The sequence below is a fragment of the Hoplias malabaricus genome, chromosome 1 (assembly GCF_029633855.1).
Source record: "Hoplias malabaricus isolate fHopMal1 chromosome 1, fHopMal1.hap1, whole genome shotgun sequence".
In the NCBI taxonomy this organism is placed as follows: domain Eukaryota; kingdom Metazoa; phylum Chordata; class Actinopteri; order Characiformes; family Erythrinidae; genus Hoplias; species Hoplias malabaricus.
Genome location: NC_089800.1, coordinates 30,876,446 through 30,904,089, shown reverse-complemented (window position 1 = coordinate 30,904,089; position 27,644 = coordinate 30,876,446). Strand labels below are relative to the sequence as shown.

The following is a 27,644-nucleotide window of genomic DNA, read 5'->3' as shown; positions in this document are numbered from 1 at the left end:
AGGTGATCACCAAATACTATCAAGTGAGGCCCAAATTACACTGAGCACCATTAGTTGTATTTGTGAAATATCATTAACTACAGCTCATTCAGTGTACGGTGCTCACTAGATAATTATTGGTTCACACTTAATCCTGTGCTCTTGTCCTAATTTTTTTATATAGTACTTTATTGGGCTGATACACAGAATGGACAAATATTCACTTACATTAGTTTGTTTACAGAGTAATTGTGAATCGGTTCATTTGATTCACTTTGAAACGAAGCCTTTCAAATGAAACGATTCCGTCTCGCAGCTCTCAGATGAGCTGAAGCCGTCGAGCGGCGCGCAACGGAGTGGAGAACGGAGAAGAACGAAAATGAAATAAATCCACTTCTACTGAGAGGAGCTGGACTACATACATCGGTGAACACAGAGAGCGAATACATCTGACAGAGGAGGAAAGATAGAGGAGGTAAGTTAACGCATTTATATATTACCACATAATCCTGAAATTTCTACATAGACTTAGTTAATGTGTCCGTTGTGATTATATTTAAACAGAATCAGGTTTAAAGTATCAATACAGAGATCTAATTATTGTTCTAAGTCTGAGAAGTAGTTATGTTGGAATCAGATGACACACACCAGTTAAACGCCAGAATGTAACTATGTACTATTTAAGGTGGAACGAACAAATCCCAGTAAGAACCTGGAGAATAGGGACCCACCTGCTTTCGTGACACCTTTTAATGAATTAATCTGGTTTAAAACCGTTTTCAAACTTGTGCTTGTGTTATTTTGTGAGCTCCACTGCTTCTCATATCTGAATATGTTGAACACCTGTTGACCAGCCTGTAAACAGTCTGTTAACTTTAAAATATCCAGTGTCCAGTTTAACATTTTTACTAATGCATTTAGGTATTTTTTTAACGTGATGCGAATGAGAATTATTCACTTGTTTGATGTACAATGATGGCAAGACAAGACAACTTTAATTTTATATATGACAATATAAAATGTTTCAGTAACAATGTTATTTTTAAACACATTTTCAATATTTCAGTATTTATTATTTACTGCATCTGTCACTTACTGACAGTCATTTCAGGGCACTGCCTTTAATTTTAAAGTTAGATTAAGAATATTAATATAGACAAAGCCAAGAGCTTTATGTTTGATATTGATGTCGTGTTTCTTGTTTGTTCTGGGCAGTTTTCTGTGGCTTTTTAGTTATTTTTTTTATCAGTATCAAAATTATATCATATAGACTGAAATTTAGAAATATATCATGATATAAATTTTGGCCGTATCGTCCAGCTCAAGTAGCAAATTTAAAAGACAATGTTTCAGCCAAAGTACTGCAAAATAAAATAAACGAATTAATTACAAGACGAGGTATAGTTTCATATTCTAAGGTAGCTTAGAAAAATAAATAATCGCGGTGTAAATAAAGTAATATATATATATATAAAAAAAACATGGAGATTGTTTTGTTTGTAGTTGTTGGTTTCTTAGTGGAACCAGGCATCCCTGTGTCTACAACATAAATGTTGTCTGATGTCTAAACACTTTTACCTATTCATTAAATGTTTTCACGTCCTGTTTGTGTTTCTATATCACCATAGATGTCTATCATCCTCCCTTTCAATCCAAACAGTGGTTCATTCCCTCCTTTTTTTCTCTGTCTATTCAGGTCTTCTATAGAAGAAGCAGCAAACAAAGTACAAAGTTCAAACCTTCCCAAGACAGAATGAGGACAGAAGAAGGGTCCAGCACGGTTCTGCACCGGCTCATCCAGGAGCAGCTCCGCTATGGGAACCCCACAGACACTCGCACTCTTCTGGCCATCCAGCAGCAGGCCCTGCGTAGAGGAGCTGGATCTTCTCAGTCTTCTTCAGAAAGCCTTACTCAGGACGAGCCTCAGTCTCCCAAGCTTTCGGCCAGACAGGAGCCTCAGGGCCAGGAGCACCAGACAGACTTCCAGCACTCTGAGAGTTACCAGCTTCACCCCCACCTCCACGAGCAGCTGCCCACTTATGAACAAGCCAAGCTGCACTCCCAGTACCTGGCAGCTAACTGGAGCCAGAATGGCCAGCTCAGCAAAGACTACCTGATAGAGAACAGCCCTAATGCCATGCAGCTCTATGAAGATGAGAGGTGGAACGGTAAACGAGACCATGTCAGGTCACTCAGCGAACGGTTAATGCATATCTCGCTCCAGCGCCAAACTGGAGACCCGGCCCCAGCCTCCATCACCTCCTTCAGCAGTTACCCACAGATGGAGGGATATCCGCATCTTACCCAAGGATCCAAGGATAAGCTTCACCCCTGGTTTGAGTTTACGCCAAACCACAGTCAGGAGTTTGAGCATGTCTACCCCACAGCTCCTCCACCTTTCCACAGCCAGCACAGGTACAGGGCACTCCAGTCACTAATTTCTGTCATGATATAAATACTTTATACCTCGGTATTTAAATATGTAAATACGGTATCTCAAAATGAGGGCAGTATTTCAAAATTGATGTGTGTTAAACTTTTGTTCTGTATCTGACTAATTAAGTACAGGGACAAAGAGTTAATTTATGTGCATTTAAAAGAGCCACAGGTAGGGGGTGCTGTGGGAGCTCACTGACTGATGATATCACACTGTGAAAACAGGTGGGGAAAAGAACAAAAGCTCAGTAGCCCATCCCAGCTGTGGGTTCAGTGCTGAGTTTGAATTAAAAGAGAGGAATGAAGCTGGAAACAGATCAAATTTTCACAAGACCCTTCGCTCGACTTTGTGCTCACATGTATTTGGCTTTCTAGAAAAGTGTCAACACCTGTGTCAGTGTGCACTGTCTGGCTGTGCTGAGTTGAACTGCACAGCGTCGAAAACTCTTCAATCGATCCACACTCACAATTATGAGGCTAATGAACCAGACAGTGCTTCCTCCAACCCACCCCGTATACCTGATGTATATCTGACTAAAACTGAACTATTGGGTTGGAGCAATGTGTGTGGGACATGATTCCGTTCATCGAGATTTGATTGGACGGTGATTTTTTTAAACAGTTCTTACATATTGTTTGTTTAAATGAATCAGTGTCTGATTCATTTGATTTTGCAAATGTTTGGGCAAAGTTAACTTTTTAACTCGTAAGGCGTGACTTTAGTCATGATTTCATTACTTCCTGTCAGTCCAGACGTGGGTCCAGCAGTGTGCACTGACCGTGTTGGTCAGACACAGTGTTTAGGTAAATACCAGTAAATGTTCAGTTCCTGAATCGTTTTGGCCAGAAATACCTCAAACATAAGCGTTCAAACAAAGAGTTCATGGCCATGGTCTTTTAGGAAAAGAGGTAGCGAATGATCAAACACACATCTCTGCCTATGTTTCGGTTTGAGTGGTGAGGAATCGACTCCAAATTTGTTCACTTCGCTTATCAAGAGGTTTCTAAATGTGTTGTTAAGGCAGGAAATATGATGTGAAATTGTTGGCCACGAGTCGTATTACAGGATGAACAATTTGAATAAAGAGCACAAGTATACAAGACATTTGTATTTTAAGTGAAATTAAATAATGGATTCAGTATGAAGCAGGACCTGAACCTAAAAGATAATATTTGATTTTCATTTCTGCTTCACTTTACGACTCTGCAGTCACTGAGACATGGACTGTAACTATAACTTGAGCTTTTCTTCAGGCTGGTTCCACCGGTGCAGATGCCTGAGGCTCGGCTGGTGTTCAGTTCGCCCCCTGTTGGCAGGGAGGTGTTAACGCTGGATGGGGATCAGATGGAGCTGCTGATGAGGGAGAACGAGAGACTGAGGCAGGAGCTGGGGGTACATGTGGAGACATCTTCCAGGATTCAGAAGGTAAATGAGAATTTTCTAATATTAATTCTTCATGTCATGAAAATTCTTATGATTGACACCTATCATAAGAGGTGTTCTGGAGGTGTCTGAGATTCTGTACCATAACTAGTTAAACATGGCTGGTCCTCAGTAGGATGACCCACTCTGTGGAGCATAAACTAAGTCAGCTGAGGCACTACAGGGCAGTTGTTTTTTTTCATTGAGTGATGTATTGCATTCGATAGGCAATACAGTTGTCCATTCTACATCACAGAGTTTAGGGGCACGGAGCCCGCAGCAGCCTGGAAAATCTTTTTTTTTCCTTTCTCCAGTATTTACAGTACATTTTTTATGTTTGGATTCAGTATTTGGTCAAATGCTATATGTAGGTTAATGCTGTATATAGGTCAATGCTAAGAACATATACTGCAAGAAGACAAAATGATAATTCAAATGATTTTATTTATTTTCAGAAGAAATATACTGAGCATACCGTGTACACTCTAGTACTCTAGAGTTTTTAAACTTTCTCTGTGTCAATGTCTTCCGTTTGTACATTATCTGCGGCTTCCTCAAAAGTCTCTCAAAACATTACTATTTAGTGATTTATGCCAAACTGATACATCGAAACTGTGGAAGGGATAACAATAGGCCAAAATATAGGTCAATGTTTTGGTGATCAAAATGGCGAGGTCACTCGAGTGCCTGCAGCTGGACGGACTGACAGCCGGAGAGGTATAGAAGTGTGTTTAACCTCAGCTCAGCTGAAAGAAGCCGTAAACCTGCTCCAGAATTACATCAGCGTAGCTGAGCGTTCCCTCACCCTGTAGGAATGATAATTACAGACGGCTGAGACACTGCCCTGTGTGAACTCGAGCGAGTTGAATCACAGTGTCTCATCGTTTCCATACGATACACAAACACACATACACCTCTAACACATTCCTAAAGCTTGAACCCTTCACAGGTGTGGAGACCAGTTCCTGCCAGTTATCATGTTTACTCTCAGGTCTATGTACAGACACAGTTTGTAGTGTTGATATTCACTCTCTGATCTATTGCCCACAGTGTAAACTGCTTATATCTTTCATCCTGGCATCATCTATCTTACAGTTAGAGGTGTTTTTAATTTCTAATGATCTCTAATTAACGATATTTATTCTTCACTTTTTCTTTCTTAGTGTATATTATTAACATTTCTACCTCAGGTCTATAACTGACAGTTGAATAATGATTATATTTGCTCTCTATCTCTTTCTATTGCTCTCTCTCTCTCTCTCTCTCTCAGTTGGAGAAGGAGGTCCAGAGGATATCTCAAGCCTACGAGACACTGATGCAGAGCTGTGTGAAGAGAGAGGCTCTGGAGCAGACACTGAGGAACAAGCTGGTGTCTGAGGTTAAGAGACTGCAGGAGCTCAACTCTGAGCTCAGAGGTACTTATTACAGTTTTTTTAATGTTTACAGTTTTTGTCTTCCCGATTAACTCCACTGAAGGTCTCAGTCATCACACACTCACCTCAGACGTCTCTAATAGAGGCACTCTATGAGACACATATATCAATAAAAATGGACCAAGAACAAGTTGTAAGATGCACTGTGAAATGGACGACAGCAATCCTGATCCGCTTACAGAAGAATGCTTCTTAACCACATTATATTTTGGCTCCAGCTCATGAACAGATGCTCCTTAATTAATCTCTGATCCAGAAAAAATACATGGCTTGTTCAGTAGCAGCACAGTGTTAAAGTTCCGAAACATCCCCACATTGTGTTTCAGAGTTGACAGGAAGGAAATCCCTCATGGAACCGCTAATTTGCATTAAATCACTACTAATATCTAATTTAGTGATAATATAGTGATCATAATGCATGTCACTAATTCACTAATAAAAGATATGTTAAGTTACAATTCATATATGGTGTGTATACTAGTCATATGTTGTTTTTTTACCACTCTTCTAATACTTTAAAATAATTTAAATATATTTATACGCTTATGTATATGTCATATACATGTATTGTAATGTGTAATACTGTAGATGGCATTTTATTTTGTTACTGCTTAATTTGTATTAGTGGCTTTTTTTGTCACAGTCTGTTAGTTTGCTTGTAATTGTATAATTTTAGCATTTTTATTGTGCTTTTAGAGTTCAATTGGGAAAAATATGTTTTAGTTTTATAGGATGAGAGGTGAAAATGACATGACTTGTATAAGCAGGGTTTTTAAAGCTTATTTTAATATGAATGTAATTATTAAATCAAAAAAATAAAATCATAATTTATACAGTGCTTTTTACAACCAACTGATGTTGTCACCAAGTAACTTTACAGATTGGTACAATTACATATATTTAGTGATATAGTACACAATAGTGGTACCAATACAACATAAAAAACATAACAAATTCATCACTATTTAACCATACTTTTTTCAACAAGGGATATTTTTCTAGGTGTGTGGCTATGTCCTGTTCTGAGTAGATTTTCATGTGTGTGTTTTGTTGTCTGTTACAGACAGCCTGGAGAACACCAACGCTCAAGCAGCGAAGGACGTGGAAGCTGCAGATCATAACCAGCAAATGACAAACCAGCTCCTTGTGCAGAGTGAGTACACTTTAAAACGAGCTACTGCTACAACAGCAATGTTGCTCTTCATTCACATAATAAATCACCAGAGCTGAAGGAAAGGGAACCCTTGGGATGGAGGCTGTTGTGAAAACCACAGCCAACATCTTGCAGAAACTGCTTGCTCGCCCGCAGCAGTGGGGCCACGGTCATATTATTTAAAAACTGGGAAATCCCCTCGTTGTAAACCTACAGATGCTTTAGGGCTTATACATGAAGTTGTAGGAACCGCGGAGGGAAGCCGGATAGCTGGATCACACCAAACTTTCAGTTTTATTTATAGAGAAGTGGACAACAGGTTTTTTTTCACAAATGCATGCTGACAGAATTAAGTGTCCTGGCTGCTGAGAGAGCACAGCAAATAACAACAAATCAGTAAAATATGAACTGATAGACATGTTGAGATAACGTGAAGGTAAAATGGAAGTTTAATTTGGAATAAAACAGTCCCTTGCATTGTCATGCAGGAGAAAACATCCTCCTGTAGTCCACACCAAGGCCAAACAAACAAAGAGCAGTGGATGAACTATGTGCAGTATATAATGTACAGTAAATATGGCACATGGCATAGATGGCTCTATGGGACGTGATGAGGAACCCCCAGTTCTTTACTTCTGAAGGACTAAGCCTTTCCTGGAAGCTGCATTTACCCCCCTAGATCATGACAACAAACGTTTAACATGTTTTAAGAGCATTTCATAACATTTCTGCTCTACAATTTCATCTGTTCCAACTTTGTTGCACCTTTTGTTTCCAACAGATTATGCAGATTAGTGTGGATTTACAAATCCTTGCTCTCCTTTACCTAGTGCTCCAGTTTCTCAGAAGTTGGGTTTGTAGATACCAGGGTGTTGTAAGAGTTTAGTCCTGACCTGCATACTGTCTATGAATTCCTGTCCTCAGCGCTGAGCTGCTTTTCTGTTGAGTCACTCGGCTGGAAGAGGAAGCGTGTTTGTGCCGTTTTACTCTGGAATCTGAGTCACATAACAGGGCCTTAGATGAGTTTTGTCACAGACAGGATAAGATACAGTTCATGAGCTTCTGTCCAGAAAGAGGAATGCAGAGGGACGGTCCACTAGTGTCTGCCCACCCTCTGAACAATCAGAGAATAGATGAGCTATTGTTCCCCAGAGCTGGTCTTTTGACTCATTAAGTGGAGATATGGATTAACTGTGGGAACCAGATGAAGGAATGTTGGACTTTGAGGATATGGGTCAGAGGGAGGGTGACTTGCCGCTTTTCTCTTCCTCCCTCCTCTCCTCAGTTCCTTTGCATTCCTCAGGCTATTGCGTAAATAGGGCTTTTTTTTGTAAGCAAATACTTTGCTTCATGGGGAGCAATCAGGGCAAACAATAACAACAACAGCAACACACCACTCTGCTTTAATCACCGCCAAGGAATTGACTCTGTAATCTGTTCTAGGACACAATGAATAGTCAGTCTGGTTGATTACATAAAAATATCTCAGATTATGTTTTATTGTAACATTTTCTTTTGTTGTAATTAAATAACAGCTGCTAAGTGCAAGGATTATAAGTTTTATAATTTGTGGTGGTTAATAACAGATAGGTTTGTTAGCAATTATGTCTTAGCTTCTCAGCTACATGCAAAGGGGAATTTATGTAAATGAAGCTTTGCTTGAACAGTTTTTTAATAAATTAACTGAATTTTGGATAACTGGAAATCGTAGATTAAGCTCTTGCACCAAAGCTTTTGTCTCGACTTGTGTGTAGTGATTCATCTATTGATTTGTTTCTCCTTTTCCGCATCAGTTGAGGAGCAGAAGCTGGAGAGTGTGCGACTGGAGAGTGAGGTGGAGTCTCAGAGGCTCAGGGCGGTGATGTTGGAGAGGGACTTGAGCTCGGCACTGGCTCTGGGCCGGCAGCTGAGGGCAGAACTTCAGAGGAAGAGCGCTTACGTCCAGAGAGTGGAGCGTCTTCAGGGGGCACTAGCTCAGCTACAGACAACCTGTGAAAAGAGGGAGGAGCTGGAGCTCCGACTACGAACTCGACTGGAGCAGGAACTGAAAGCCCTCAGAAATCAACAGGTGAATACATATGTACATGTTTACAAATATACTTTGAGAATATTCAAATAATTCAAGAGAAGTCACTTTATATTCTGGTCTTATTTATAACTGCTACAACCCAAAATAATTCCTTAAGCCCATTTCACATTAGAAGTGCACGCCTGTATAACTAAATGTAGCCTTTCACACAGACACCACTGATTTTCAAGACAAAAGACGGTTTGATTTTGTTTATTGGTAAAACAATTTGGGGAGGATGTATTAGGGGTACAAATAAGTTTTAAAGGGTTTTTGTATTACGTATAATTGTAATTCAAAATTCACATTTTTTTATGCTCTATTGTCATTTTACTGTAACTGTTGTTTCATATTAAAAATCATTTTATACAAAAAATACAAACAAAAAAGGAACCAGCGTGAATACGGCAAGTGAAGATTTTATTGGGTGCTGCATTTGTTATGAGCTCCATCAGGAAAAAGTGCTGCAGAAGCATGTGAGTGGGAACACACCCTGGAAGGGGCGCCAATCCTTCACAGGGTGACACACACTCACACAATTCCTCACACACTCACACCTATGGACACTTTTGAGTTGCCAACCCATCTACCAATGTGTGTTTTTGGACCGTGGGAGAAAACCGGAGCACCCGGAGGAAACCCACGCAGACACAGGGAGAACACACCAAACTCCTCACAGACAGTCACCCAGTGCAAGAACTTGATTCCACAACCTCCAGGTCCTTGGAGCTGTGTGACTGAGACACTACCTGCTGCGCCATCATTCCGCCCAATTTCTGTATTTGATTCCTTCAATAAATATAAAAATATAAACTAGATATTTATTAGTCCTGGTCATGTTGAGCTAATCCACAAATGCTCTGTTGATTGCTGAGAAATAAGCAAATAAAAACTGAAGATTCAGCCACATCATCTCACAGACTGGCCATGTCTGGTGTGAAATAGCAAGCTCTGTGTAGTAGATCCAGATAGCCTCGCACACCGTGTCCCTTCTGGTGGGAAATCAATTTTTGGCCCTTTTTAGATCTCTTTTATTAGCACTGCACCCATCCTAAAAGCACTCCAGGCTGAAACAGCAGAGCTCCCAAACAGCACCTTCACTCTTACACCTGTGTCTCTTTCCCTCCTCCACAGAGACAGAGTGTGAGTGGTGATTCGGTGTCCTCTGAGAGTGTCGCCGCCCTGCTGGAACGCCTGAGAGAGCGCGAGGAGAGGATCCTGGCCCTGGAGGCAGATATGACCCGCTGGGAGCAGAAATATCTGGAGGAGAGCACCATGAGGGAGTTCGCCATGGACGCAGCTGCCACAGCTGCAGCTCAGAGGTAAATATCACACAGAGAAACACAGGATTATAGCACACTAAACATAGCACTGCTGTCGGAATTATGCTGTGTTTTATGCTGCTCCTGCACAATTACCACTTTATAGATTCAAGGCTTAGTTGCAACAGTCTAATACATTTCCAACATATCCCAGGAGCCCATTTTTTTCTGATCCATTACTATGTTTTGATTTTTTACAGAGACACGACCATCATCAACCACTCGCCCTGTCACTCAACCAAGAACAGCTTCAGTGAGGATCCACCTCACACAAAGCTCCTGAGCCAGGAGATGGAGAACAGGTAAGACGTCTCGATCAAAACCTGGCTACACATTGGCTACGTTCACCCTTTTTCTGATCGTATTTTCTGATCTTTTTAATATGACCTGTATCTGACATCAGTCTGGACAGATCATGCTCCTAAACTGACCTGCATGCACAAAACATGCAAGTGTTCTGCTACAAACATGGGTTCTGAGGTGATTCACATTTGAGCAGTGTCCAAACAAGCATGAACAATACAAATAGAAGCTTAATATCACTTTCCAGGTGTTATATTTTCTCATAGTTGAGTGAAAGGATTAGGACATTTCACACGTTTTTTTGTTTCCCTATATTTTTTGGAAACAAAAATGCTTTGACCAGTTCGTTTCCTTTCTGTAAGCACCTGAAAATAAGAACCAAACTGATTTGGATGGAGGTACATTGACCATTCCTCTGTGTATTCGTCAGTCTTTCCCTCTTTGTGATGTGAAATGATGAGGAGGGCGTAAACACGTTAATATAAAAGTGGCTTGAATTCAGATCTGTCCGTTCAGACAGTCACATTGCCATGAATCAGATACGGATCAGCTTTAAGTAGCACACATGAAAGTAGCCCAAATCCAATTCAGCACATTGCTATTCACACAGACTCAGGCTACAACGGCTACTGCATAATCGAGATCAGCTGCTTATTAAAAGAAGTCCACTTTCCTTAAACCATGTTAATTGGAGAATCCACCTCTGCAGCAGAACCAATCACAATCTCTGTTTCAGCGAGGGGCAGGACAAAAGGGAGTCAAACTCAAAGGCAGAACCAACCAGGGTCAGAGCGGGACTTGTCAAAAAAGTGATTCCTCAGCCAGTGTGAGTTCAGATTCAGTGAGAAGTGATGCAGCTCATTAATTCACAATAATCTCTTACTGAGAGGTAGAAACTAATACAAATCCACTTGTTCTAAGGTGTTCCAAACAGTGTGGACTTTACCAAATGTCACTTGGTGTTTTGTTTTGTTCTTTCAGGGTTTTTTTAATTGTTACCACAGTAAGATCTGATGTTACTGAAACAAAATGAACTTTGAAAAAACAGTCAGTGCCAGTTCCAGGTCCTTTACACTCAATGTGCACTTGCTGGATTACCCCAGTCTCTGTGTTCCCTTACCTTATGGTTTACAAATTGAGCACTGGGCCAGTTTCCCCCGCTGTGTGAATGTAGCCTATGACAAATGCGGACTCCCGCTCATCTACTGATTCTTCTGAAATGAAGCCCATTACTCAGGAGTCTGTTCCTATTTAAGGCAGTAACAGACTCTTCTGGGAAGGCTTTACACTAGTGTTTGGAAAATTTGCTGTGAGGATCTGATGGCATACAGCTTCAAACTATTTTTTTTGTGTGTGTGTGTTTGTGTAGGATCCGTACTCTATACGGTCAGATCCTGGAAAAGGATGCAGTGATTAATGTTCTCCAGCAGCGGCTCCAGCAAGAGCTAGAGAAGGTTGAAGTGGGAGGGGACATGTCCCTAGGGAGCTCCGCCCCCTCCACTGACACAAGCCCCACCTACAATACAGGTAATCTATTAAATAATAACAGTACATAGCAGCATGGAGCAATGAAACACTCCAAAATAGTTATTTTCCTACAAATTCACATGATGTAAATGTTGTACATTTGATGTTTTATTAATTTTTTAGTGATTTTATTGTTGTATTTATCTTATGCTCAGTAGCTTTTAGTGGCAAATTGGGAGATTCAGAAACAGGTTAATGCACAGGATAATAGAAATAATTTGATGAGTTTGATCAGAGTTTTGCTTTTAGTGGAGGTGGGGGGCAAATGCAGTGGTGGGATGAATGCGTCCAAGAAAAGACTGTTAACAAATAAAGAAGTGTTTTATAACATTGCTCTATACTTTTATACTAAAATGCTTCAAAAATAAAGTAAAATAATAATTACATTTTGTATGTGTATTTATAACGTTAGGGCCAGTGCTGTTCATCCTTGTGTTATTGACTTGTTTACAGTTGCTCAGTCCCAAATGATCAGGCTAATAAATGCTGTGTGTTTATTCTGCCCCAGGGAACAGCCGTACAGATGTCCAGAGTGCTGGTGTGTCTCGTCTTTGTCGTGGTGCAGCAGCAGTGTGTAAGAACCGGAGTAAACTCGATGCTGTAACACACACTACAGCCTCAGAACAGAGCTCCAGCACAGAGTCCAGTCACGGTTAGTACACACACCGTGTTTCACAATTTTATTTCCTTCGTGTAGCACCACTGTGTATGGTGGAAATGCACATTTGGCTTTAACTCTGCATGTATTGACACAGACAGCGCTCGAGGGTTTCCAGCACTTTAAAAAGCAGCCGCAGCCTCGTCCGAAGTTAGTATTGATTAGGACCTTTGTTATTAATCAAGGCATTCCAGTGATCATAGATTTATTCCAGTCACATTGTGTGTTAGGCTGAGGGCCACTCTCATTCAGTTCCATTTAATTCAGTTCATTTTTTAAGCTTAGATTTATATTTGTGTGTTAACACAGACATATTCATTGGACACATTCCAAAAACCCCACAAGCCTAACAGCAACATTCATGATAATGAGCCGCTCGCTGTTCACCCCGACCTGAGCGCACAGCAGTGAGGAGCAGAAGCTCTGGTTTTTAGCCATTATTGCTCTGTTCTCTTTCTATTCCGTTCTCATTTTATCAGTTTTTACCCAGTACTTTCTTTTTTCTCATAAATAATTAAATAATTCTCAAAACTGAGCATACACATTAGATAAACATTCAAATGAACTCATGAAAACCACTGATCTATGTTAGATGGCTACAGCTTGTTACAATCTGAATTTTATTTATTGAAGTTTTATTTTGCATTTTTATATGTTGTAGAATCCAGCCAGGAACAGAACCCTCCTCCGACTCTGGACCCATTTAAAGGCCTGGACAGCGTTGAGGATGATGCAGAGGAAATCTTTATATGAGCTCAGTCTCTCATCTTTTCTATGAATAAGAGTTTTGAGAGACAAATTAGCTGTGACAAAGGCAGCTGAATCCTCCAGAGAGGGCAGGAATGTAGTAGTTTCAGGTGACGGAGCGTCCGGCAAGGACTCAAAGCTGAGCTCCTGGGGACAGCTCTGTACATGAATGTGAAACTGAAGCTGGTCTCTGGGTCGTCTTGTGGAAGACTGTTGAGTTTTGTTTGCGTAATTTCTGTGAGGTATTTTTGCAGTTGTCCGGTTTATCCTCAGAAAATGACCTTTTAAGAATTGAATAGTGCAGTAAAGTACACAGTCCTAAAACTAAACTCGACAGTAACCTCAGTAAATGTTGCAGGACGATGTGGGACAGTTCAGAATGTGACTATTGCAAAAAAAGAATGCAGACAACATAATTTAACAGCAAATTATTTGCATGCCATTATTTACATACCGAAACAGCAGCAGTGTGAAATTGGTTTGGTATTTTGTCACATGTCAGCGTCTCCACTATGTTAAAGGTGTCTCGGTCTAGGGATGTGACAACTGATCAAGAAGTCTGTTATGAAAGAAGGGATTTTTAAAGTTGGCATGTTGTAGAGTTTAAAGTGAGGTCTGTAATGCTTATATGATTTTTACAGTCATACTGAGAGACTGGAAGTGCAGGGGCTGATATGACTTCTATTTTCTTCATTTAAAAAGTACTCTGTAAAGTTCATATAATCCATACAGTCGTTCTGACAGATTGTAATACAGCACAGGAAATGTAGGGGGTGATATGATTTTTCTTAAATTATATCAAAACCTGTAAAGTCTATCTGTACATTTATTTAATTGTTAAACACAGCCCTTATCTAAATTCTGCCTGTCCCTCACTTTCTTTATTGCTCTGGGGTAAAGTCCTTCATTCCTAAAATGTTTACGGTTCCTTCTCTCTTTCTCTCACTCCGCGACACAGACCTCGCCACATTCCTGTTGTATTGAATTTTCTCCCAGAGGCTTAGACTGATCTGTGTGGTTTTACGGCTCCACCTTTGACTGTGTGTTATAAATGATGGGAATTCCTGTCATTTTGTTCTCCTCCTAATACGCCCTCGAGGGCTGGGAAAACAGCAATATTCTCTCATACATTCTTTCTGCGGACTCTGAGAGGCCTCGCTTGTGTTTTCTAAAGGAGTGGGATGTTTAACATGCTCAGATTAATACAGCAGGTGGAATTCTGTTTAAATTATTTTTTGTTGTCTTTCATTTTCTCCTCTATTGTACCTATAGATATGTATTTTCTTCTCCAGTGCAACTGCTGGTCGGTGCCCTGTGTGGAGAAACATGTTAAACTATGTACTATTTGTTTTTTGTTTGTTTATAATTAAAATATTAATATATTTTTTAATAAATAAAGCCTTTATCTTCTTAAATTGTAGCACCAATGGACCTTGTGCCAAAGGCTTGCATTTCAGTAAAATTGTATCTTAATATGAATCAGTGGCTTCAGATATTAACCTCATTAGGGTTGAGCTCTTATTAAAGTGTGAAACATGTGAACGTTCTGGAACATTTCACAAATATATATATACAAAATAAATGTTATTAATATATAGAGCATAACACCTCTTTAAAGTCTCTTTTTGTCCACAGGTGTGTGTGTGTGAGTGACTGGGTCAGAGAGATAGATAGAGAGAGAGAGAGAGAGAGAGAGAGAGAGAGAGAGACTGGGTGAGTGTGTAAAATTGTCCACACGTGTGTGTGTGTGTATGACTGGATGACTTTGTGAGGTGTGCCTCCAGAGAAACAGGCTGTAACTTCGAACGTGCTTTTTCATAAAAGTCTAAGTCTGATTAGTCTGATTTGTTATAACAATACGAATAAGAATCAGGTTAATATCAAATCAAAAGTAAACGAGGGCTTTGCTGAGATGTTTGCCCGATTCTGTCTCTTTATCTCAGTTTGTTTGTTTTTCTCTCACACACATCGACCTGAAACCTGTTTCTGAAGTAAAGGTGAGTAATGGTAAACGAAAGGCGAGGAACATTCCTGAGTTCATATTTCACTGGATGTTTCCTTGTGTCTAAAGGATCTAACCACACCTCACAAACGGCTGCTCTTTGTTGGTGTGTGTACGTGCAGCATACGGGTATCGCTGTCACGTGACACTGTCAGGAGAGCTTTGTATGAGCCAAACTAAACCGTGATGTAAGCGTGGGGCTGTTCAGACACGGGGAGGACGCTGCTGTGGGACCCAGTTACTCACTTAAGATATTTACATTTCATAATTCATCATTTTGACGGGCAGCAAGGAGGCGCAGCACACAGGTCCTCAGGTCAAACTGCCCACAGGTGTGTGTATGTGTGTGTGGGTTCAAGTCCCACTCCGCGTGACTGTGAGGAGTTCGGTGTGTTCTCCCAGTGTCCACATGGGTTTCCACCCAGTCAAAAACACACGCTGGTAGGTGGACTGGCTACTCAAAAAGTGTCCATAGGTGTGAGTGAGTGAGTGAATGAATGTGTGAGTGTGTGTCACCCTGTGAAAGACTGGCGCCCCCTCCAGGGTGAGATTGAGAGAGAGAGAAATGCATATCTGCCTAAAATGTTTGGCTGTTGGAAGCTTGGTCTGTATCTGTATACATGGTGTTTAATATGATTTCTGGCTCTTTCTTTTAAGTTTGGCTTTCACCCCGCGCTTGAAAATATTCAAAAGCCATATATTGAACTTGTAAGAGAGAGCAACAAACAAGATAAATTTAGACTACTTTTGGACTGGACTGGGAGTGAAATAGCTGTGTTCTTCTGTGCTAAATAGAGGAGAATATATGTGCTGCTTTTTATTTCATTTATTATTGTTATATATTAAAGTTCTAGAGTAATGGGATGACTTATTTTTATTTTCTTATTTTTATATATACACTGTAGTAGTCTGCATATTAACACACAAGTTTTAGTTTCACAAAAAAAAGTGCCAAGGGGGGGTCAGGAGGAAAAGTTTTGAATACATCTGTTGTTGGGAAATTACATTCATTTTCCTGATGTTTTAGGTTTTTGCGATGGTATCGTTTCAGTATCAGTATTGCGATATGTAGACAGGTATTTTATCGAAAGCCAGAATTTTGGTATCGTGACAACACTCATGAGACTGAGGTTGTGGAGCAGGGCACTACATTCAGATGATAATGAAATGCCTCTGGCTGCGGACCGTTGGCAGTGTTTAGTAAAATGATGGACAGCTTGTTTGTTTTTGCTGCTGTACGGTTGCGTGCTTGTGATGTTACAGTAAATGCCTGTCGCCGTTTGCCAAAGTGTGCGTTGACTCTGTGTCAAGTGTGAGCTGAATTTTTCAGATTCCATCTTTGACCAACACAGGAGGAAGCGCTCTGTCATGGTTTTTTTCTGGTTTTTGGGATTTGAAATGTGCCCTTTAACCCTTTATACCCCAAAGACACAGATTAAGCTTTATGAACTATTTTTTTTTCCTTTGAGTGAAAAACCTTTATCTCAAATCCTGGAGTCCAGGACCACTCTGCTGGTCTATACTTGTTCAGCCATTCACTCATTACGCTCATGACCAATTTAAAACTGTGACCTGTTTTGGTCAAAACCTCACAAGCCTCATAGCAGCATTTTCCCCCGTCTCAACAGCCCTGTTCAGAACGCCCGTTTTCAGCACCTGTTTCTTTAAATGATAATGAGCCGCTCGCTATTCACCCTGACCCCGAGCGCACAGCAGTGAGGAGCAAGGACCAGAAGCTCTGGTTTTTAGGTGTTTCGCTCAGTTCTCTTTCTTCTCCTTTCCCTGTTTTTACTCTGTGCTCTTATTTCTCCACGCTTATTGTATCCAATCTCACATGACTGGATTGGATTGGACAGATTCAGATGAGGGGGTGGGGCAAGTCACTGCACTTGACGTCAGAAGCGGATGCAGAATCAGAACGGCTCGTTTTATCCGTAGTGAACAAAAACCTAAATGTTATCTGTTGTGTGTGTTTCCGTTTTTGTTTTCTATTCTCCACAGTGGCAGGTAAAATGTGTTTATTTTTTAAGAGGTTAGAAAAGCAGGCCTGGGAATGGAAGGTCATTGGTTTGACCTCCAACACCGTCAGGAAAGAGGTGGAGAGGGGTGAAAGAGCAGTACTTTCTCCCCTTTTGTCATCCACGGCTGAAGTGTCCTGGAGAAATCTTTTAACACCCACCTTCTCCCCAGGCGCCGAGGTGACTGCCCTCATCCTCAGGTGCGTATGTATGTTTGTGTGTGTGCTCATGCTCACTGCATCTCATCATTAGTGTGTGTGTGGGTTCACAGCAAGGTCTAAAATTGGTTGCACTGCTGTGGCATTGAAGATAAAAGCGTGTTTCACATTTATTTACTCCCTGTTATCGTGTGAGTAAAGTTCATGGCCTGGGTCTCTGTAAACACTGCGACCGTAGTCGAGTGTGGCTCCTATGTTTACTTTACACCTTCTCAGAGCGAATAACATTTTAACACGTACATTCAAGAAGGACTCTGCTATTCCACATTGATAATCTGACCTGGGTCAAACTGGAAGTTGGCGAAGGCCATGCTTATGTAAACGGGGAAAATCCTCTTGGTGGGAATGAGAAGATTTAGAGCTGTGTTCACGGCCTGTACTGAACCCAATAAAGCAGCTATAGCACAATTAATCTCATTTATGAGCACATTCTCTACTCACACACACACACACACACACACACACAGAGGGACACACACACATACACACACACACACAGTGCCAACATTCCTCAGCAGTTTGGCATGTCTCGAGTTCCTTCTTGAACACGTATGAAACGGGGGAGAGTGGAGCACTCAAAGGGTTTAAAGATGCTGCCCCACTTCCAGAGTTTAGATCATAAACAGTGGTCCGTTTCTGCTTTGTGCAGCTCCCAGAAATCTGCGTCGTGTTCCACCTTAAATGATCAGTTCACTAGAGAGAGCGAGAGGGATGTGAGAGTGAGAAAATCAACTGGAAGGGTCTTATTCTGGTTCACTTATTCTGAGACTAAATCCTCGACTGGACTGTGAGGCACAAACTATAAATTAATATTAAACAACAATTCCAAAATCAAAGCCCAATATAAAATTCACCCAATGGATGCGTCGTTGAGTTTCTGTAAAAGTTTAAACCAGCACCACTTCAGCAAATGTGTCATTTAGAGCTCTCTCTCTCTCTATCAATTGCTCTCACTGTCTCTCTGTTTATCGCTCTCACTCTGTCTCTTTCTCTCACTGTGTCTATTGCTCTCACTGTGTGTGTCTCTCTCTGTGTCTGTCTATCGCTCTCCCCGTGTCTCTCTCTCTCTCTCTCTCTGTGTCTCTATTGCTCACTGTGTGTGTGTCTCTCTGACTCTGTGTTTATCTCACTGTCTCTTATTCTGTCTGTCTCTCTCTGTCTGCCTCTCTCTCTCTCTCTCTCACTTTCTCTCGCTCTCACTCTGCCTCTCACTCTGTCTGCCTCTCTCTCTCTCACTTTCTCTCGCTCTCACTCTGTCTCTCTCACTGTGTCTATTGCTCTCACTGTCTGTCTCTCTCTGTTTGTCTGCCTCTCTCTCACTGTGTCTCTATAGATCTCTCTGTTTGTCTCTTTTGTCTGTCTCTCTCTGTCTGTGTCTCTGACACTGTCTCTCTTTCTCTCTCTAGAGACTTTTACTGACCTCTAATTATGAAATTATTATTATTATTAATTATTTTAAATATAAATCGTTGTCTGGACTGAGTTGAGTGACAGTGAATTAGTCAGTGTTTTCTTATGAGTCAGTGTCTATGGCTGGAATGTGAGCTGATGGCATTAATACAGTTCAGTTTAAAACTCTCTCGGTCTCTGACACAAAGTGGTGGAGTGAACCGGAGTGTGGTCAGGGTGTAGATTGATTGCTATGGTCCCCTGTCTCTGTTTGTCTGTCTCTCTGTTTCTCTCTCTTTGTGTATGTGTTATTTGTATTGATTTATGGTTAGATGGAATAACAGTGAGAACTTGAACCTTCTCTAAACCCACACACCTAACATCAGTTTGTTTTTTATCCATCAGTTTATGACTGTAGTCTGTGTGTGATTCTTTTAACGCACTTAGCAAACATTTAGTAAATTGCTGGGTGTTTTTGTGTGTTCATTTGGTTCAAACAATGAGAGCATCAGGGTCTGTCAGAAACATCTGGCATCCACCAATTTAGCTTTAAAGCGGACACATTATTAAAGAAATGTTGTTCGGTTCATGTTCACATTTAACGTGTGGATCTGGAGGCCACCAGCCCACACACTGTGAAACAAGACAATCCAGTCAGTTTACTGTGTGCTGCTTAAGTCAGAAAACATGGCATAAAACAAGCAGTTCTAAGTCTGCTCTGCTTCTGACGTCAAGTGCAGATACTCGTCTGACTCATCTGACACAATCACAGCTCTGGACCTGCGTTTATGTGACAGTGCAAAGACGAGGTCAAACGCAGCAAAACAGACACAAAGGGCATGAAGAAATAAGAGCAATGAGTAAAAACGTGAAAGGAGAAGAAAGAGAACCGTGCGAAAACAGCTAAAAACCAGAGCTTCTGCTCCTCGCTCAGGGTTGGGGTGAGCAGCGAGTACCTCATTATCATTTAAAGGAAAAGGTGCTGATAGCGGGTGTTCTGAACAAGGCTGTTTAGACAGAGGGGAGTACACTGCTGTGGGGTATTGACCAAAACAGGTCACAGATGTTTCATTAAAATCCAGAACTGTGTTCAACTGTGTAGAAGAGGGAGAATATGGCACCTTTAATAAATAAATGACTGATGTTGGTAATCTGGCTTTTCAAACCTGATGTGAAATTATTCTGCTCCATTTTTCAGTGAAGGAAAGATATAAAAGTCAGGGAGGGATTACAGAGCTCTCTGGATCTTTGGCTCAGACAGTAAGAGCTCTGCAGTTAAACACATCACTCCTCCATTACATAACCACATTTTCCAAAACCTCATCTCTGCAGTAAATGGCATTGATGTTTCCGTCTCACATTCTGGACTCTGGCCTAACATAACGCAGCCAGTAAATTACAATCACAGAGGATCTTCAGAAGACTTCAACCCTCTGAAGCGGAAAAGCTTCAGTTTAACAGTCTTTAGAGCTGAGTTCTGAGATGTCACCTTGAGATAGTATAGATAACTATGGAGAGGAATTAGTGCCAAATTGAAAAGTAATCACTGCAGTAGCACAATGTAATCAGTGCATGGCTGTGTTATTTTACCTTGTGAGGTAATTAAAAAATAAACATCTCATTGAAATACAATACACATGAGATTATGTGCAGAAAACGTGCCAAAATGAAAAACCACTATTCATTATATCAATTTAATGTATCACTGTGTCTCACTAGAAAAACGGTGGGTGTTGATTTCCATTTAAATAATAAAATGCAGAATTATAGAACAGAAGTGTCAGAATTGAACACAAACCACATCAAAATGCAATCAGCTCAACTGACTGTGTGTCGCTGTGAACTTGCCAAAACAAAACGCAAAGCACAGGATTGCATTTCAGCTGAGGGCAGTTCTGTTCCCCTTTTACCCTATCAGATTCCATGAAAACAGCTCAAAACGAATTATCTGAACATACTATGCCATCAGGGAAAGTAGGGGTGGGGCGGGGGATAGGAACAGCACTGTCTCCTCCCTCAACATCCACAGCAGACATGCCCTTGAGCAAGACATCTAACTGCCAATAAATGCAGTAAAATAACTTAACAGTAACTTAAAACATATCATCACTGTCCAAAGTAAAAAACGTATTTCCAAAATAGTAATAGAAAAAACATTAACTTTCAATGGAAGCGAATGTAAAAGAATGTATTCAGAGTAATTTTGGAGCGTTTCTATTGGTCCATTCATCATGAAATGTTCACACACTGTGAAGAGTAGCTGTTGAGTTCAAATGATGTAGTAAACTTAACATCCACAAACTTGGAGATACACTGGACAATGTGATGAGATTATATAGGGACAAACCAATCACACAAGCCTTTCCAACAGGCCCCAAAAAACAGCCTGACCCTGACAGTTCTCATCTCATTAACACATTACCACAATGCACCCCAGAAACAGGGCCCCGTTCCAGTCTTCTGAGGTGAGTGTTTGGGCTGGACTTCCCGCTGAAGCACAAGGTGTTCTTTCAGCTTCACTCAGAGCTCAGGGAGTTTCCACTTCCAAATGAGGCAGGACTGCTGCCTGACCATGGAGTGCGTGACTAAGGTCTGCAATCAACTGCAAATCCAAGGTTCCCAGGTCCAGCAATATTTCCCAGTTAAACTCACAGTCTGTACGACTTATGTCCTCTTCCCGTTAGAGTTGTAACATCTCCCGCTGTTTAGCTATTCCCTCGTTTCTGAACATCAACAACCTTTTTCTGTACGTCACGGCTGTATTCTCTGGTCTGTCTCAGAGAGGAGGAGGACTGTGGGAATTCGCCGTTTATGTCTATCCCAGTTTAACAGGACGTAATTTCTGTTGATTTCTGGATGGGCTTTTAACCAATTCAGGTGTATCTGAATGCATGAGTATACTTCAGTTAGATTCCTCTCCAAGGATTCACTGAAGGGTCACAGGTTTATAAGAAAAATAAATATTTCATGATAAGGTTAATATCATTTCTTTCCATTGTTTTATCTCAAATAAATTTGAGATTTGTACTATATTCAAAAGTTTAAAAAAGGAGCATTTTACATTTTGTTTTGCTCATTCAATGTTTGTGGAGGACACTGTAGGCATGAGATTTGCAGCAATACGCAGAAGCTTTAGGCACCTGAGAAAATGAGAATTAGAAAGCTGTTTATCTGAGCAGTAAGAGTTTATTTACTCCTGCAATACTACAAAAAAAAATTAGAATAAACCTAATCCCTTTATTCCAGTGAGTATGATAGTGTGTGTGTGTGTGTGTGTGTGTCTCCTTTCAGTCCAGTATTATTTCAAGTTATTGTCCATTCCCTAGTTTTAAAGGGTTATTAAATATTTCATTATGTTTAATAAAGTGTGTTGTTGCTTAAACAAATCCATAAGGAGAACATCTGGAAACACACTTTGTTCTTCACTCACTCTCAGAACACAGCTACTACTTTTTAGAACAAAAAAATAATTTGACTTTTACTGTATTTGTGTTTATTGTAATTATATAGAATTAAAATTAGAATCTCTTTATTGGCTATGTGCTTGCACACAGAGGTATTTGCTCTCTGCATTTAACCCAATCTGTGCAGTAAAACACACATTTACACACACTCGTGAACACTAGGGGGTAGTGAGCACACATGCCCTAGCTGTGGCGACTGGGGAGCAGTTGGGTGTTAGATGCCTTGCTCAAGGGCACTTCAGTCATGGCCTGCTGGCTCTGGGGATCGAACCGGCAACCTTCCAGTGCAAGCTACAGATAAACTTCATGCTAATTGTGTATGCTTTATGTACATAAAGGTATATGAACCAGAGGGAGATCTTCATCAAAACCACGTTTATTTACCACTAACTTCATCTCTGAATTCTGTTAAAAAAGAAAACTATGACATGAGAAGTTATACACATACAGACAATGCATCTGGTCCATAGCTCCCAATCAGATGAGTAATAAATCAATAAATCAGCCTTTAAATATTCTATATTTAATGATTCTTCAGTTCTTTACTTAGTTGTGAGCATTTAATTAATATTCATTACTGAAAACATGAATATATTTTATGGTTTATGGCTGAAAAGTAAGTCTGCAGGACCTAAATATGTCATATATTCAGTTATAATTTGTGTTTTATCGCTCTGTGGTCTGTTGTTTTATGGGGTTAATCCACATTCCACAGCTCTGAGACACTCTGTATAAAGGTGTCCAAGGCAGAATGAAGCATGGCGTTATGTCACTTCACTGACAAATGGAGGCCGGGAATGTGGGGGAGGAATGTGACTCGGGACCGTTTCCAGTCAGGTAAAATTCCACTATTGTGACGACCAGCGTCTGATGAGGAGCTTTGGATTATTCACATTTCAACAGAAAACACAAGTGTAGATTGTGAAACTGTGTGGGAGAAATCACCAGGTAAACACACGTTGCTCTACTGTAGTCAAAAAATAAATGGGGTCCTTATATAAAAGGTATGGCATATGTTCGGGGCCAAAACCATCTTAAATCTAACCCATGTTTGTGGATGAAGTGAGACATATTTTACTTGTACAGATGTAATTGTACAACGTCTTGGCCTTTTCACTAAATTTGTAATATTTTGCCAGTAGATGGCAATATTTACTACACATTGAACAAAGTTGGACAGTGAATGAATGGGTTTTATTAACCTGCTGCTTTATTTCTTTATAATCTGTAGAATAATTTTTAGTCTGATTTCTTTAGATTACATTATCAAGTTAAAAGTAGTATTTTGTCCAAGTCTGTACATAAGTTATGGGAAACAGTAATGTGTCTATAAAACTCCCTTCACTATAATTCTGGCATTAATATAAATACTTTACGCCATGGTCACATAAACCTACATATTAGTTCGGAGCACAGTGCATATGCAGTGTGTGCTGTCACGTACAAATGACGTAAGTTTGCATGTATCATGCTTAGAGGAAATATGCTGTAACGCGCTTCATGGAAAGCCAAACTTTGCACATTGTCAGCTTTTGTTACGATCCCTTATTCACATGCAGATACATTCATATTACAGATCACTGATTGGCTGTAAGGTGTCAAGAGGTCTTAACACACATTTACATCTGGACATGTGATATTTTTACATGTACACGTGTTAAAGTTAAGACAATTTTGGCCCTATTTGAATACCATATTAAGGCCTGTAGAGCAGCCCAAACATTTCTATGACCTCCTTGTTTCCACACACACTCTCCATTCTCTCAGCTCCACTGACCTACAGGAGCATTGTTTAGGTCTACAATTGCAAACTGTTGCTCTGCAAACTTTGGCAGCTCCTATTCATCACAATGGTAAAGGAAACAATGCCTGGTGTCAGGGGCAGTGATGATAATGTATTGGTCTAAAGGTTAGTGAAGTGGGCTTGGGGTTGAAAAGTCACAGTGTCCATCCCCTCAACCATTAGGAAAAGTAGGGGTGGTGAGGGGGATAGGACCAGCACTGTCTCCTCCTTCAACATCCATGGCGGACATAGCCTTGAGCAAGACACTAACTGCCAATAAATGCATGCTTCCTTATAACATATCGCTGTCCAAAGTAAAAAATGTAGTTCTAAAATAGCAATGTTACAGGAGAAGGAAAAAATTTTCACTGGAAGTGAATGTAAAAAGATTTTATTCAGAGTCATTTTTGGAGTATTTCTATTGGTCCATTCATTATGAAATATTCACACAGTGTGAAGAACATCTGCTGGGTTCAAATTATGTTGTAAACTAAACATCCACAAAAACAGAGATACATGTTTTACTTTGGAAAGCATTGATATGTCTGATTGGTTGTTGGGAACTGATGTCAAATAAATGTCAACTCAAATCCCACAGAAGAAAACTGCAGTAAATTAATTTTATAAATTCTCTCAAACTTAAAGTTATCACACAGAGATCACTGTTAGACAATAATTATGAAACTGAGTGGACAGGGGTTTAATAAACTGAGGGGTAAAACACAATCATCAAACTACAATCAGAACCCTCTGACTCCTTCAGTGCTGCTGCCTGTTAAATCTGAGAAAGACAACATACTTCTCCAGTGTCAAACTGCAGTGTCTTTAAATTCTGACTTGTTGAATATATTTCCAATAGCTAAGTTAACTCCACATGTACACAATAACGCCTCCACCAGTTAAATAAAATACCCCATCAGTCACAGACTGACGTCCTGTGTGGCTCCTTTAAGAGAACAGCTGGTTTCTAGGTCTGACGTTGGTCAACTCGTTCAGGTACATGTTCACGTAGGAACTCAGCAGGTCCTCGATTTTATAGCCCTTTAAAAACAGAATCAGTGCATGTCAGAGAGGTACTTTATTGAATTATTTAAGTTCTTATTTTCAGGTCTTCAGCAGGTTCAACAATTGGTGTCTATCAAGCCCCGAAACATGTGTTTGCCTCTGCCCTCCTGAGGCTGGGGGCACAGGGTGTGATCAGGGAGAGACTAAATGATGCAGGGAATTGGTGAATATTAATAATAAATGGGGAGAAGATTTTGAAAATTTTCAAAAACTGGTGACAGTCAAATAAAAACATTAAGCAGACTTTTATTTTCACAGCTAAAAGCAAGGAAAATTTTACACCTTGTATCTCTAATTTTTGATAATTCTGAAATAAGGCCATTCATTAATTGGTTCATTATCTGTAACCGCTTATCCAATTCATGGTCGCGGTGGGTCCGGAGCCTACCCAGAATCACTTTGAGGGGCGCAAGGCAGGAACACCATGGCGGGGGCACCAGTCCTTCACAGGGTGACACACACACATTCACTCACACGTATGGACGCTTTTGAGTTGCCAATCCACCTACTAACGTGTGTTTATGGACCATGGGAGGAAACCCATGCGGACACAGAGAGAACACACCAAACTCCTCACAGACAGTCACCTGGAGTGGGACTTGAACCCACAACATCCAGTTTCCCTGCAGCTGTGTGACTGAGACACTACCTGCTGTGCCACCGTGCCGCTGAAATAAGGCCAGAGCTCTCCAAAACATTTCATCTGCTGCAAAATTTAAGGTGGAACCGACAAATCAAATGAGATCAAACTCATCTTCACAGACATATGATTGGTTCTAGAGGGGAAGGTTTATCGGCAGCCAGTAATCACCTTTATTCTCTGATGAATCAACTATTCTCATGGGAGTTGCCTCTTTCAGAATGATCACGACCCCACATTGTGTGTGTTTATGTGTATGTGTGCATAAATTAAACTCACCAGAGATGTTTCACACAGCAGTGTGTTGCCTTTCACCAGGCTGCCAATAGTCATGTGGAAGTAGGTGTTGCCACTGGCCCAGTTTGTGATCTTACTGAAAGGATACATTACTATCATCTCCTACAGGACACACACGGAAACACACGCGTTGGTTCCTCTATAAATGTAAAGACTTTCCACAGTAATGATAATTGTAGCTAATTAACACTACACATAATCCTAACATTTTTCATTAAGCTTTTGGCACTTTTATTTTTGGGAATATAAACATCAATTTTGAAATAAAAACTTTTAGAAAAGTTAGAACACACTCTTTTTTTGTGTCCTGACAATTCATCAAAACAGAAAATTGTCCTTAGAAGTGAGAATTTTCTGGAATTATGTCCTGATATTCCACATAAACACACGCACGCTCGCACTCTAATATTGTACACTCATTATCTATTCGCTTAGCTCCGCTGACCACACAGGAGCACTGTGTAGTTCTACCATTACAGACTGTAGTCCATCTGTTGATCTGCATACATTTTTACCCCACTTTCATCCTGGTCTTCAACGATCAAGACCCCCACAGAGCAGGTATGATTTAGTGGTGGATCATTCTCAGTGCTGCAGTGACACTGACGTGGTGGTGGTGTGTTAGTGTGTACTGGTACAAGTGGATAAGACACAGCAGTGCTGCTGAAGTTTTTAAAGCCCTCGTTGTCACTGCTCGACTGAGAAAAGTCCAACTACCAAAAACATCCAGCCGTCTGCATCCTGTGTCCACTGATGTAGCACTAGAGGACGACATGTTCTTTGGTGGTCTTGTGTTGTTCAGAACAGGGTGAAAGGGGGCTAATAAAGTATGCAGAGTAATAACAGTGTGTAATTGTAGAACTACATTGTACATGCTTCGGTTAAAAACATCCACAAAAAAAGCTCACACAGAAATGTTTACCTTAGTTTTGGGCTCACTAAGACTGACCCCTTGTTTGCTGATTGCAATCATGATAACACTGGGGTAGCTGCGCTCAGACGTTTGCTGTGGAGGACAGAAGTGAACAGTGAGGGAAAGAAGCCTGATGCAGTTTATATAATTGATACTGATTATTAGTGATGTTGGCTTACCTTCACTTCAAAGAAGGCGCAGCCGAAGGTGGGCCATTGAGAGATGACCTTCAAGAAGTTGACTTTCGCCTCATCCACGGTGATGCCCGCCTGCTTGTTGTACGCACTGATGATGTGCTGGAACCACAAAATGGAAACACTTACTCTGTCATTTCTCCACACTCTAAAAGAAGGCATATATTGATGTTACAGCTAAACCACTTTTAAGGTGTGAGGGGACTTTTTTATGCTAAAAAATAACTTCTACTTCAGTAACTCTGAACAGAGAGGAATTTTTAGGGTCTTAATGAATGACTGAAGGGAGATTTACCAAGGCCGTAAAGTATTTACATTCATTTCACACCTGAGCATGTAGCTGATGCTAATTGGTGAGGTATAAATGTTATTTCTTAATTACAGAGCCTACCCAGAGTAAATAGGCACAATTTTGGAAAACATCCTGGAGGGGGCGCCAGTCCATCGCAGGGTGACACACACTCTCACACCTATGGACACTTTTGAGTCGCCTATCCACCTACCAATGTGTGTTTTTGGACCGTGGGAGGAAACCAGATCACCCGGAGAAAACTCACGCAGACACAGGGAGAAGCCACCAAACTCCTCACAGACAGTCACCCAGAGCGGGGT

At 40.6% G+C, this 27,644-nt stretch overlaps 2 protein-coding genes across 2 annotated transcripts in view; one reads left to right on the top strand and one right to left on the bottom strand.

Moving 5' to 3' along the window:
- Nucleotides 1–312: 312 nt before the first annotated feature.
- amotl2b (angiomotin like 2b) lies at nt 313–14,644 on the top strand. The gene is made up of 11 exons (XM_066662102.1): nt 313–454; nt 1,676–2,394; nt 3,670–3,841; nt 5,109–5,253; nt 6,335–6,424; nt 8,218–8,492; nt 9,627–9,814; nt 10,015–10,116; nt 11,487–11,644; nt 12,153–12,296; nt 12,964–14,644. Exons 2-11 carry the CDS (start codon nt 1,733–1,735, stop codon nt 13,053–13,055), a joined length of 2,028 nt encoding a protein of 675 aa, XP_066518199.1. The 5' UTR covers nt 313–454; nt 1,676–1,732; the 3' UTR covers nt 13,056–14,644.
- Nucleotides 14,645–24,570: 9,926 nt separating this feature from the next.
- myo7bb (myosin VIIBb) overlaps nt 24,571–27,644 on the bottom strand; it is a 36,221-nt gene continuing 33,147 nt past the window's right edge. The window contains exons 45-48 of the mRNA XM_066677811.1: nt 27,018–27,134; nt 26,848–26,931; nt 25,908–26,027; nt 24,571–24,964 (exon numbers count right to left, since the gene is read on the bottom strand). Coding sequence (XP_066533908.1) covers nt 24,872–24,964; nt 25,908–26,027; nt 26,848–26,931; nt 27,018–27,134 — 414 coding nt within the window. The 3' untranslated portion in view covers nt 24,571–24,871. The remainder of the gene's footprint in view (nt 24,965–25,907; nt 26,028–26,847; nt 26,932–27,017; nt 27,135–27,644) is intronic.